A 13552-nucleotide genomic window follows, 5' to 3' on the forward strand; every position below is an offset into this window, starting at 1 on the left:
ATATAACACTTCTAGTTCTAGAGATCTGAAATAATTCATGTAAAAATATGGGAGATGTTCTATGCACAGATACTTTCACTGAAATATTATTTAATGGGAAATTGTAAATATCTTGTCTGTCCAGCAATAAGGGATAGCTCAGCCACTTGGTTAATCCACTTGCGGAGTACTTTTTAGTTAACAAATGTTAAAAAGACGGTAGAGAAACTTGGGTCTCAGGTTGGCATTAGCTCATCCGGGGACTTTCTATCCAGGGACTTTCTATCACTGAATTACACTTATGTTTGGATTCTTGACAGCCAGATACTTATTTTAAGAATAAAGTCCTGAAAACAGAGGCTTTTGGATCTTGCCTTCTGACCTTCTCACAGCATCCTAATAGGCAAAGCGCTATCTGGCACCATCACCATGCACGTGCACACACACTCACTGGCACTTACCCACCTAAATGCATGTGCACATGCATGTGTGCGTGTACATGCCCACACATGCCTGTGCACATAGAAATACAATTACCTGAAAAGTTTGCTAAAAAGAAAGCTAACTGCAGATATAAAGCTCTTCTATACTGAGGAGGATGTATTTTCATAAAGTCTAGAGCAGAATGGAAATCCTAGTGTTGTTGGATATTCATGATTCTTTGGAGTAGCACTCATCGTTGTCCTTCCCTCTTAAGGCTTTCATTTCCAAAGTGTTGGCTTGTGAGTATAAGAGATCTAGAGAAAGAAGAGAGTAATGATGATGAAGATGACAAATTTCCAAATGACCACAGATCTTAGAGAACATGGTAGGAAAAAAGATGGAGAAGCCGGGGATTCAAGAAACAACAAAGAGAGGACATCTGTTTTGGTCTTTAAAATTATTTTCCCTCGAATACATTTTTCCCAATTGTTCATTATTAGATATTTCAAACATACAGAAACATCCAAAGAATAGTATTCTATAGAGATTCAACAGCTGTTAACATTATACCCCATTTGCTTTCTCTCTCTCTGTGCTGAACTGTTTCACGGTGTGTTGTGGGTCGAGTGACCTTCAGCGTGGGTCTCCCAACAGTAAGCATGATTCTTCAGCCACATCACTGTTGTCACAACTGAGAAAATTAGCTAACTCATAACATGGCATATCCAGCCCATTTTGGATATCTCCTGTTGTATTAAGAATTTATTTTTTTTCAAATTGTGTTAAAATACACAACATATAATTCACCATTTTAAAGTGCACAATCCAGTGGCATTTAGTACACTGACAGCGTTGTGCAGACATCACCACCATTTAATTCCAGAACATTTTCAAGAATGTCTTTTATAACACTTTTTTTGAATCCAGGTACCAATCAAGGTTTAAGTGTTTCATTTGGTGGTATCTCTTTAAATTTCTTTTAATCTGGAGAAATCTTAACAGTTTTTCTTTTTCCTAACAGTATGGAGCTTTTGAAAAGTCCAGGCCAGTTGTTTATAGTGTGCCCCACATTCTGGATTTGTACCTCCTGAGTCAGTAACTGCTCTTCATTTCCTGCACTTCCTGTCGTATGAAAATGAGCTCTCAAACAGTGCTTCTGTAACATCAGTGTGCGGGACTCCTTAGCATGCATTGTAGGCTTACTCCCACGGTTTCTTGTCCTGTAGGTCCTGGGGTGCCTGAGGATTTGCTTTTCTGACACATTCCCAGGTGGTGGTGATGCTGCTGGTCTGGGGACCACACTTTGAGAACCCCTGCTCTAGAGACTGATTAAATTCAGTAAATGTTTTGGCAAGAATGATTGATATGCTTCATATTGCATCACATCAGCAGGCAGACAATGTCAGGTTGTCTCATGGGAAGTGGTTCTGAGTTTGATGACTCATTTAAGGGGGGGCCTCTAGAGCTTTTGGCAGTTTGTACATTTCCGTTTGCAGTTGTGAGGAATTTCTGGGTTGTCCTGCAGTATCATGCGACGTTCTGTTCCCAGCAGCCTTTACCAGATGATTTTCATATCTACTAATGATCTTGGCCTAAACCAGTTACTACATTGAGGGTTGGAAAATGAGGATTCTCACATTATTTCCACATATATGAGCTGGTAATTTTTGGTAAAGAGGAGTTTTCCTTCTCTCTCTCTTCTTGAGAATCACTATAGACTCATGAATTCTGTTTAACAAATTACAATCAATAAGAGTCATTATCCTTATTGCTCAGTTGTCCCAAACTTGGTGGGGAGGTGGTAAATGCTTCAAGCTTACTCCCAGGTCATCATCATCTTCTTTTTTTTTTGAGGAAGATTAGCCCTGAGCTAACATCTGCTGCCAATCCTCCTCTTTTTGCTGAGGAAGACTGGCCCTGAGCTAAGATCCGTGCCCATCTTCCTCTACTTTATATGTGGGATGCCTGCCACAGCATGGCTTGCCAAGTGGTGCCATGTCTGCACCTGGGATCTGAACTGGCGAACTCCAGGCCGCTGAAGCAGAACATGCACACTTAACCGCTGAGCCACTGGGCTGGCCCCTGCTCTCTTTATTTTTAACTTGGGGTAATTCCTACCTGGAGGCTTGATGTGAAATTAAATAAGATAGCATTTGTTGAATCTCCATTATGGTTTCTGACAAATTGTAGGTTCTCAAAAAGGTAAGTTTTTATTTTTTAAAGATAAATATGTTAATGATTGAGGAAAGATAAATGGACATTTGATGGTAGGCTGCGTATTTTTGGAATCAAAAGGGGATTGTTGAACTCTAGAAGGGATGCTGCTTGTGGAGGAGAGTATTTCATTGAATAGAAAGTTTTAGTAAAGGGAATAACAGACAGAGAATAAGCGGGACATAGCATCCTTGCTGTGTATATCAACTCTGACAGCAAACCAAGGGGCCATGTTTCCATCTGTCAGCATTAGACACCTACATAGTCACTTCCACAACTTTGACTGATGAATGTGAAGTTGGTTAAATTTTACGTCCATCAATCCGTAGAATAGAATGTTTAGATATGACTTGGAGGTATATATTTTTTTGCTAATAGTAATGTTTCAGATGATTTTTTTTTTCTAAAGATTTTATTTTTTTCCTTTTTCTCCCCAAAGCCCCCCGGTACCTAGTTGTATATTTCAGTTGTGGGTCCTTCTAGTTGTGGCATGTGGGACGCTGCCTCAGCGTGGTTTGATGAGCAGTGCCATGTCCGCGCCCAGGATTCGAACCAACGAAACACTGGGCCGCCTGCAGCGAGCGCGCGAACCCAACCACTCGGCCACGGGGCCAGCCCCTGGATGATTGATTTTTTTATATTCTTGAATTGAACCCAGTGAGTGGGTGGTGTGGTCAAGCTGACTGTGTACATGGAAGGCTGCTTGGAGGGTTTGCTCACAGCATGGTAATGTCGGCTTCCTTGGGTGGCTTTTTCCTTTCCTGTTTCCCTTGGTTAAGTGCATTTTCTGCAAAGGAAAGTACTATGCAGGGATATTTATAATGGTTTGCCTCTGCTGAAGACAGCTTAGTTGGAGAAGAAAGAAAAGTGTGATTGGTAGAATTGGACCAGCTCTTGCCTTAGACGAAACCCTTACCCCGTGACGGAAGATGGCTTGGCCTGCCTCAGCATTCTGTTCTCACCTTTAACCAGGTTCCAGCTGGAAGATGAGTCTGCCCATTTGGATGAAATGCCACTGATGATGTCTGAAGAGGGCTTTGAGAATGATGAAAGTGATTACCACACGTTACCACGAGCTAGGATCTCGCAAAGAAAAAGAGGACTAGAGTGGTTTGTCTGTGGAGGATGGAAGTTCCTCTGTACCAGGTTGGTTACCCATTTCTGCCTGATTTCCTGTGCACTGAGGTTACAGAGTTAAATTACATATAAGCTTAATTTCTAACATATTTATTGTTATATAAAACTAAAGAAGATGCTCTCTAAATGACATCATGGAGAATATTAGTAACATTAGTCAAAACTAGACAGTGCTAATCTGAAAGGGATGGAAAGCCAAATTCACTTTTTTCTGAGACATTTTAGTGTTTTAAAAGATGGAAAAAAATTAGTAATTTTGTAATTAATGCATGGTAGAATTAATTCTGCTCACTGTATCAGCATTTATAAACTGTTTCTTTCTCTTCCATCTCTAATTATACTCTCATCCCAAAAGGTAGATATGGACCTATAAAATGCAGTTTAGTAACATTGTAGATATGAGTATTATTCCACTTTAATGCTTTGACTTGGAATAAGATTCTTCTGGTTAATTTAACCAGAAAGATATGAAGATAAGAGCCCTTCATATTTTAAACAAGTTCGCTGGTGGTTGAGATAAACTGATGCTGTGTGTGACATGTGTCACATCTGTTCACCTTTAGAGTCTGGTATATGAAAGCACCTTGTATTTCTAGGACGCTTTGCCTTTGACTGTATGGCCAACCTTAGGGACAGGCAGGACAAGATTACAGCTGACCAAAGCTGGCATGACTTGAGGGGAGTATGTCAAATAACAGTTTTTGTAGTCTTTCTGCTTTTTAAGGTTTGTAGTCACTTCTTTATTACGATCATGAACTTACATCCTTTTGTTCAGAAAAGGAAAGTAAATAATTGTAGAAAAATGTCTTGTTCATCCTTCCTCTCATTATGCTTTTAGAAATTTGCAAAAAGATGTTTTTAGCACTAATTTGAGGTGATATTCAGAACCATTCCATGGACTCCCAGGGATTCTGAGGAATCTCTCAGAGATTGGCAATGTAGAATTAGCAGGTGAGGCTGAACCAGGATTTGGGTTTATCAATCCTTTTCAGCTTCCAGTTAAAGTAGTCTCTATCTTTATCCATCTTATATATTGTAAGCTTTCATATGAAGAAGGAATTTCATGGCTAAACAATGTTTTAGAAATTGCTGACTTTTAGAAATTGTCAGACTAATTTAATAAATGTCTGTGACTTTTTAGAAAACATTTTCTAGGTTAAATAGCCAATATTCCTGGAGTGTTCTTTGTGGGTATATATTTAATTCTGGAGTTAATTTCTTCAACAGATATAAGACTATGCAGATTTTTGGGGGTTTGGTTTTCTTATATCAGTTGTGACGCTTTGTATTTTTCAAGGGATTTCTTTTCAAATTTATATTTAAATTCCTGTGATCTAGCTAAGGTATGTGTGCAAAGGGCTCTTGGACCCAATTCCAACACGAGTGTGGAGTCTTCCCCACAACAGCAAGCAGTTCTCGAGCTCCAGCTGGGTGTCCGAGAATTGAACTTGATTCTGACACTATCAGTGTCAGTGCATCAGGACTATCCCCCATTTCAGACACCAGATGCAAGTCCAGGTTGTCACCTGTGCTTCTGACCGACTGGCTATAAATCAGAGGTTCCCACCACCCCCTCCTCAGGTTTGATTAATTTACTAGAACGGCTCACAGACCTCAAGAAAACTCGTTTTCTCACCAACTTATTGCAAGATGGTAAAGGATACGAATCAACAGCCAGATGATGAGATACATACGGTACGTCGCTAAGAAAGCAGCTTGTGTCCTCGTGGTGCTTGGGGCCCAGCTTGGTGGCACATGGAAGTGTTCTGATTCCCCAGTGCAGAAGCTCTCTGAAAAGGGCTGATGAGCTGTCCTTCTGGTTTTCTACGGAGGCTTCATTACGTAGTCATGATTGACTAAGTCATTGGCCATTGGCGATTGATTCCAGCTCAAGCCCCCCCTCCTTTCTCTGAAAATCAGTGTGGGACTGAATCCTCTGATCACAGGCCTGGTTCTCCTGGCATCCAGCCCCCACATTGGGTGGGGTCCAAAAATCATCCATTTACTTAACAAAAGACACCTTAATCACACTCAACACTTAGGAAATCCCAAGAGTTCTTGGCAGCTGTGAGTCAGGAACTGTGGATGAAGACCACATACGTATCAGAAATACATTTTGGTTATTTCTTATAAATTACAGTGCCACAATGAAGCTCTGCAGGAATGTCACCATTTTTTATTCCTGATATCGATAATTTGTGTCTCTTTCCCTTAATTAATCTTGATAGGAAATTATCAAGTTTTATTTTTTCAAAGAGCCAAACTTTTGGTGTTGTCTTCTCTTTTGAAATTTTAAACTTTTATCTTGATTATGTGTGAGGAAGATTGGTCCTGAGCTAACATCTGTGCCAATCTTCCTCTGTTTTATGTGGGGATGCCGCCACAGCGTGGCTTGACAAGTGGTGCCAGGTCCACACCTGGATCTGAACCTGCACACTCCCTGCCGCTGAAGCAGAGCGTGCAAACTTGACCACTGTGCCACCAGGCTGGCCCCAAACTTTTATCTTGAAATAAATTCAGACTTGAAATAAATTCACTTTTATCTTGAAATAAATTCACTTTTATCTTGAAATAGATTCAAGCTTATAAAAAAGTTGCAAGAATAGTACAGAGAATTCCTATGTGTCCTTTATCCAGATTCACTAATTTTGAGGATTTTGCCACTTACTTTATCATTCACTTTTTATCTTAGTATTATTTTCTTAGTCATTTCAGACTAGGTTGCTTACTTCATTCTTCTTTACATCTTAATACTTTAGTGTGTATTTCTTGGGAAAGGCTGTTTTCTTACGTAAATCAATGCAGTTACCAACTTCAGGACATTTAACATTGATACAATACTACACATTTACTCTAAGTCCGTATTCCAGTTTTGTCTATTTTCCCACAGATGCCCTTTGTAGCACACTTTTTCTCCATTACAGATGTGGTCCTGAGTCAGATGTGGTGTTGAAGTGTCACGTCTGTTTAGTCTCTAACCCGGTCTTTCTTAGCGTTTCTGTCTTTCATTCCATTGACGTTTTTGAGGACTACAGAGCAGGTAGTTTATAGAGTGTTTCAAATTTTGGTTTGTCTGATGTTTCCTTGCTCTCAGATTCAGATTAAACGTTCTCTCTGGAATCCTGTCTGAATGAGTGATGCCGTGTCCTTCTCAGGGTGTTTGCTTGTGACTTCACTGATTTCTGGTCTTTCCTTTATTTCCTTTCATGCTTTCTTTGAGTTTAATTTGCCGTTCTTTTTCTAGCTTCCTAAGATGAATTCTTAGATCGCCAGTATTGTACTTTTTCCTTTTTAAAAATGCATGCATTTAAGTTTTGACACATGATATTTTCATTATGATTCAGTTCAAAATATTTTCTAATTTCCTTTGTCATTTCTACTTTAGTCCATGTTCAATTTAGAACTATGCTGCCTTATTTCCAAATCCCTGGTTGGGGATTTTCCTAGTTATCTTTTTGTATTTGACTTTTAATTCCACTGTGGCCAGAGAACATTGGTGTAATTTTTTTATTTCAGTCTTTGTAATGTGTTGAGACTTGCTTTATGAGTCATCATGTTGACAACATAAGTAAATTTTCTTTGTGTATTTGAAAATCATTTGTCTTTTTTCAGTTGTTGAATGTGTTGCTCTATATGTCATTGGGTCATATTTTTTAATTGTCTAGTTCAAATCTTCTGTATCCATATTCAGAGTTTGGTTGTTTATTTTATAAGTTACTGAGAGATTTGTGTTAATCTCTAAACATCATTGTGCATGTTTCTGCTTTAAATTTTGTCAGTTTTACTTTATGTATTTTTAGAGTATGTTATTAGATGATGCAAGTTTAGGGTCATTAACTTCCTATGGAATTGACCTTCTACTGTCATTTAATGTCATTCTTTATCTCTGGTCTTTCTTTTGTGAAGACTTATGATGTCTAACTTAAATAAAATGATATCTGCTTTTTTGATTAGTGTTTGCATGGATATCATTTTCATCCTTTTACTTTATTTATAAAAAACTTTTATTTTAAAATAATTAGAGATTCACAGGAAATTACAAAGATAGTACAGAGAGGTCCCGTGTATCCTTCACCCAGTTTCCCTGTAATGGTGACATCTTAAATAACTATAGTATAATATCAAACCAGGAAGTTGACATTAATGTAAAGTGTGTGTAGTTCACTGTCGTTTTATCACATGTAGATTTGTGTAACTACCACTGTAGTTGAGGTGCAGAACTGTTTCATCACCACAAAGATCTCCTTCGTGCTGCCTTCTGTAGTCACATTCTCTCCCCTCCCCCGTCCCAACCCTATCATTCTCTTTCTCTAATTTCTCTAATTTTAATTTTGAGAATGTTATATATCTGAAACCATTCAATTTGTGACTTTTTGAGATTGGCCTATTTCAATCAACATATAATGCCCTTGAGATCCATTGAAGTTGTTGTGTGTGTCAATGGTTTGTTCCTTTTTATTGCTGACTGGTATTCCATAGTATGGGTGACTGTTTGGTTTTTTGGGGTTTTTTTAAAGTTAATTTTTATTGAGTTTATGATAGTTTACAATCTTGTGAAATTTCAATTGTACGTTATTGTTTATCAGTCTTGTCGTAGGTGCACCCCTTCACCCTTTGTGTCCACCCCCACCCCTCCTTTCCCCTGGTAGCCACTAATCTGTTCTCTTAGTCTACATGTTTAAATTCCTCATATGAGTGGAATCATACAGAGATTGTCCTTCTCTATCTGGCTTATTTCACTTAATGTAATTCCCTCAAGGTTCATCCATGTTGTGAATGGGACGATTTTATTCTTTTCTATGGCTGAGTAGTAGTCTTTTGTATACATATACACCATATCTTCTTTATCCAATCATCAGTTGATGGGCACTTAGGTTGCTTCCACGTCTTGGGTATTGTAAATAATGCTGCAATGAACATAGGGGTGCATGGGACTTTTGAAATTGCTGACTTCAAGCTCTTTGGATAGATACCCAGTAGTGGGATGACTGGGTCATATGGTAGTTCTATTTTTAATTTTTTGAGAAATCTCCACACTGTTTTCCATAGTGGCTGCACCAGTTTGCATTCCCACCAGCGGTGTATGAAGGATCCTTTTTCTCCACAACCTCTCCAACATTTGTTACTTTTTGTTTTGGTTATTTTTGCCATTCTAGTGGGTGTAAGGTGATATCTTAGTGTAGTTTTGGTTTGCCTTTCCCCGGTGATCAGTGATGATGAACATCTTTTCATGGGCCCATTGGCCATCCGTATATCTTCTTTGGAGATATGTCTCTTCATGTCTTCTGCCCACTTTTTGATCAGGTTGTTTGCTTTTTTGTTGTTGAGTTGTATGAGTTCTTTATATAGTATAGAGATTAACCCTTTGTTGGATATATGACTTGCAAATATTTTTTTCCCAGTTAGTGGGTTGTTTTCTTGTTTCAGTCCTGTTTTCCTTTGCCTTGAAGAAGCTCGTTAGTCTGGTGAAGTCCCATTTGTTTATTCTTTCTGTTGTTGCGTTGTCTGAGATGACATAGTGTCCGAAAAGATCCTTTTAATACTGATGTCAGAGAGTGTACTGCCTACATTTTCTTCTAGAAGCCTTATGGTTTCAGGTCTTACCTTTAGGTCTTTGATCCATTTAGAGTTTATTTTTGTGAATGGTGAAAAATAATGGTCAATTTTCATTCTTTTACATGTGACTTTCCAGTTTTCCCAGCGGCATTCGTTGAAAAGACTTTCTTTTCTCCATTGTATGCCCTCAGCTTCTTTGTCGAAGATTAGCTGTCCACAGATATGTGGTTTTATTTCTGGGCTTTCAATTCTGTTCCATTGATCTGTGCACCTGTTTTTGTACCAGTACCATGCTATTTTGATTACTGTAGCTTTGTAGTATGTTTTGAAGTCAGGGATTGTGATGCCTCTCGTTTTGTTATTTTTTCTCAGGATTGCTTTAGCAATTCGGGGTCTTTTGTTGCCCCATATGAATTTTAGGATTCTTTGTTCTATTTCTGTAAAGAATTTGTCATTGAGATTCTGATTGGGATGGCGTTGAATCTGTAGATTGCTTTAGGTAGAATGGACATTTTAACTATGTTTATTCTTCCAGTCCATGTACATGGAATGTCTTTCCATCTCTTTATGTCGTCATCCATTTCTTTCAGGAAAGTCTTGTAGTTTTCGTTGATAGGTCTTTCACTTCCTTAGTTAAATTTACCCCAACGTATTTTTTTCTTTTTGTTGCAATTCTGAATGGTATTGTGTGCTTGAGTTCTTTTTCTGTTAGTTCGTTATTAGAATATAGAAATGCTACTGATTTATGTAAGTTGATTTTATATCCTGCAACTTTGCTGTAGTTGTTGATTATTTCTAAAAGTTTTCCAATGGATTCTTTGGGGTTTTCTATATATAAGATCATGTCGTCTGCAAACAGTGAGAATTTCACTTCTTTACTCCTCATTTGGATTCTTTTTATTCCTTTCTCTTGCCTAAGTGCTCTGGCCAAAACCTCCATTACTATGTTGAATAAGAGTGGTGATAGAGGGCATCCTTGTCTTGTTCCTGTTTTCAGAGGGATGGTGCTCAGTTTTTGCCCATTGAGTATGATGTTGTCTGTGGGTTTGTCATATATGGCCTTTGTTATGTTGAGGTAATTTCCTTCTATCCCCATCTTGCTCAGAGTTTTTATCATAAATGCTGTTGGATCTTGTCAAATGCTTTGTCTGCATCTATTGAGATGATCATGTGGTTTTTATTCCTCAATTTGTTGATGTGGTGTATCACGTTGATTGATTTGCGGATGTTGAACCATCCCTGTGTCCCTGGTATGAATCCCACTTGATCACGATGTCTGATCGTTTTGGTGTATTGCTGAATTTGAGTTGCCAAAATTTTGTTGAGAATTTTTGCATCTATGTTCATCAGTGATGTTGGCCTGTAGTTCTTCTTTTTGTTTTGTTTTTTTTTTTTTTGGAGGAAGATTAGCCCTCAGCTAACTACTGCCAGTCCTCCTCTTTTTGCTGAGGAAGCCTGGCTCTGAGCTAACATCCGTGCCCATCTTCCTCTAGTTTATACGTGGGACGCCTACCACAGCATGGCTGCCAAGCAGTGCCATGTCCGCACCCGGGATCCGAACCAGTGAACCCCGGGCCGCCGAGAAGTGGAACGTGTGAACTTAATCCTGCGCCACCGGGCCGGCCCCCGTAGTTCTTCTTTTTCATGGTGTCCTTGTCAGGCTTTGGTATCAGCGTGTTGTTGGCCTCGTAGAACGTGTTAGGAAGTGCTCCATCCTCCCTAATTTTTTGGAATAGCTTGAAAAGTATAGGTATTAAATCCTCTTTGACAGTTTGGTAGAATTCCCCAGGAAAGCTGTCTGGTCTGGGGTTTTATTCTTTGGGATGCTTTTGATTCCTGTTTCAGTCCCCTTCCTTGTGATTGGTCTGTTCAGATTGTCTGCCTCTTCTTGACTTAGCTTTGGGAGATTCTAACAGTCTGAAAATTTATCCATTTCCTCTGGGTTATCCGTTGTGTTGGCATATAGTTTTTTATAGTATTCTCATATAACCCATTGTGTTTCTGCAGAGTCAGTTATTATTTCTCCTCTTTCATTTCTGATTTTGTTTATTTGAGCTTTCTCTATTTTTTTCTTTGTAAATCTGGCTAGGGGTTTGTCAATTTTATTTATCTTCTCAAAGAACCGGCTCTTTGTTTCATTGATCCTTTGTACTGCCTTTTTTGTTTCAATAGCATTTATTTCTGCTCTGTTTTTTATCATTTTTCTCCTCCTGCTGCCTTTGGGCTTTGTTCGTTCTTCTTCCACTAATTCAGTTAGGTGTAATTTGAGGTTGCTTATTTGGGATTTTTCTTGTTTGTTAAGGTGTGCTTGTATTGTGATGAATTTCCCTCTTAATATAGCTTTTGCTGTATCTCATATGAGTTGGCATGGCATGTTGTCATTTTCATTTCTCTCCAGATACTTTTTGATTTCTTCTTTAATTTCTTCAATGATCCATTGCTTGTTCAATAGCATATTGTTTAGTCTCCACATCTTTGTCCCTTTCTCAGCTTTTTTCTTGTAATTAATTTATAGCTTTAAAGCATTATGATTGAAGAAGATGCTTGTTATTATTTCAATTTTTCTAAGTTTATAGAGGCTTGCCTTGTTTCCCAACGTATGGTCTGTCCTTGAGAATGTTCTGTGTGCACTTGCGAAGAATGTGTCTTCTGCTGTTTTTGGATGGATTGTTCTATATCTGTCTATTACAAAAGTCCAGCTGTTTTAGCTTTTCATTTAATTCCACCATTTCCTTGTTGATTTTATGTCTGGATGATCTGTGCAATGATGTGAGTGGGGTGTTGAGGTCCCCTACTATTATTGTGTTATTTCGGATATCTTTTAGGTTTGTTAATAGTTGCTTTATGAACTTTGGTGCTCCTGTGTTGGGTGCATAGATATTTATAAACGTTTATTTCTTCTTGATGTAGTGTCCCTTTGATCATAAATACCGCCCCTCTCTGTCTCTCTTTACCTGCCTTATCTTGAAATCTGCTTTGTCTGATATAAGTGTTGCAACACCGGCTTTATTTTGTTTTCCATTAGCTTGGATTATAATCTTCCACTCCTTCACTCTGAGCCTGTATTTGTCATTGGAGCTGAGGTGTGTTTCCTGGAGGCAACAGATTGTTGGATCTTGTTCTTTAATCCAGCTCGCCACTGTGTGTCTTTTTATTGGAGAGTTCAATGTCTTTACATTGAGGGTGATTATTGATGTATAAGGGCTTACTGCTGTCATTATATCACTCGTTTTCCAGTTTTCCTGCATTTCCTTGGTTTCTTGTCCTATGTGTTTTGGTCTACCTATTGAATTATGCAGTTTTTTATGCTGTTTCTTTGTTTTTTCCTTCTTTATTTTTTGTGTGTCTGTTCTGCTTTTAAGTTTAGTGGCTACCCTGAAGTTTATTTTCAGAATCTCATGCATAACGTAGTCCATTTTCTGATGGCTTCTTATTTCCTTAGTCTAAACTGATTCAGTCCCTTTCCTCCTCCCCTCCTAAGTTTTTATTCTCATTTATTATTCCAACTTGTGTTGTGAGTTTATGGTTAAAGTGACAAGTTTGTCTTTGTTTTTGATGTTTTCCTTCCCTTTAGCCTAATGCTATAGTTGACTGTTTCCTCTCGTATTCTGATTCTGTCTGTCTCCTTACTGTGTGTTTTGTGATCCTTTTCTCTTTCTCTTTCTTTAGATATGAGAACCTTCTTGAGGATTTCTTATAGGGGAGGTCTTGTGGCAATGAAGTCTGTTAGCTTTTGTTTGGGAAAGATTTAATTTCTCCCTCATATCTGAAGGATATTTTTGCTGGATAGAGTATTCTTGATTGTTATCTTTTAAAGTTTTGAATATGTCATTCCAAGCTCTCCTAGCTTGTAAGGTTTCTGCAGAGAAATCCGCTGAAAGTCTGATAGGGTTCCTTTGTAGGTTATTTTCTTCTGCCTTGCTGCCCTGTGTATTCTTTCTTTGTCCTTCGCTTTCACCGATTTTACTACTATGTGCCTTGCAGTAGGTCTTTTACATTGACATTTTCTAGGAGACCTGAAAACTTCCTTTACACACATTTCTCTCTCATTCCTTAGATTTGGGAAGTTCTCTGCTATTATTTCTTTGAGCACTGTCTGCTCCATTCTCCTTTACTTCACCCTCCGAGATACTGATGATTCTTATATTGCATTTCCTCATTGAGTCAGCTATTTCTTGGACATTTTCTTCATTCCTTTTTAGTATTGGTTCTCTCTCTTCCTCTGTCTGGCGCCATTCAACCC

At 38.4% G+C, this 13552-nt stretch overlaps 1 protein-coding gene across 22 annotated transcripts in view; it reads left to right on the top strand.

Annotated features, from left to right (window-relative positions):
* Positions 1 to 13552, top strand: part of ATP9B (ATPase phospholipid transporting 9B (putative)) — a 280418-nt gene that overhangs the window by 20056 nt on the left and 246810 nt on the right. For 18 of the 22 annotated variants that reach the window (XM_070627960.1, XM_070627961.1, XM_070627971.1 and 15 more), the window contains exon 2: positions 3589 to 3762. The exons of the other annotated variants lie outside the window; for them this stretch is intronic. In XM_070627960.1, coding sequence (XP_070484061.1) covers positions 3589 to 3762 — 174 coding nt within the window. The remainder of the gene's footprint in view (positions 1 to 3588; positions 3763 to 13552) is intronic. 22 annotated transcript variants of the gene reach the window in all.

The sequence above is a fragment of the Equus przewalskii genome, chromosome 7, assembly GCF_037783145.1.
Source record: "Equus przewalskii isolate Varuska chromosome 7, EquPr2, whole genome shotgun sequence".
NCBI classification, from domain to species: Eukaryota; Metazoa; Chordata; class Mammalia; order Perissodactyla; family Equidae; genus Equus; species Equus przewalskii.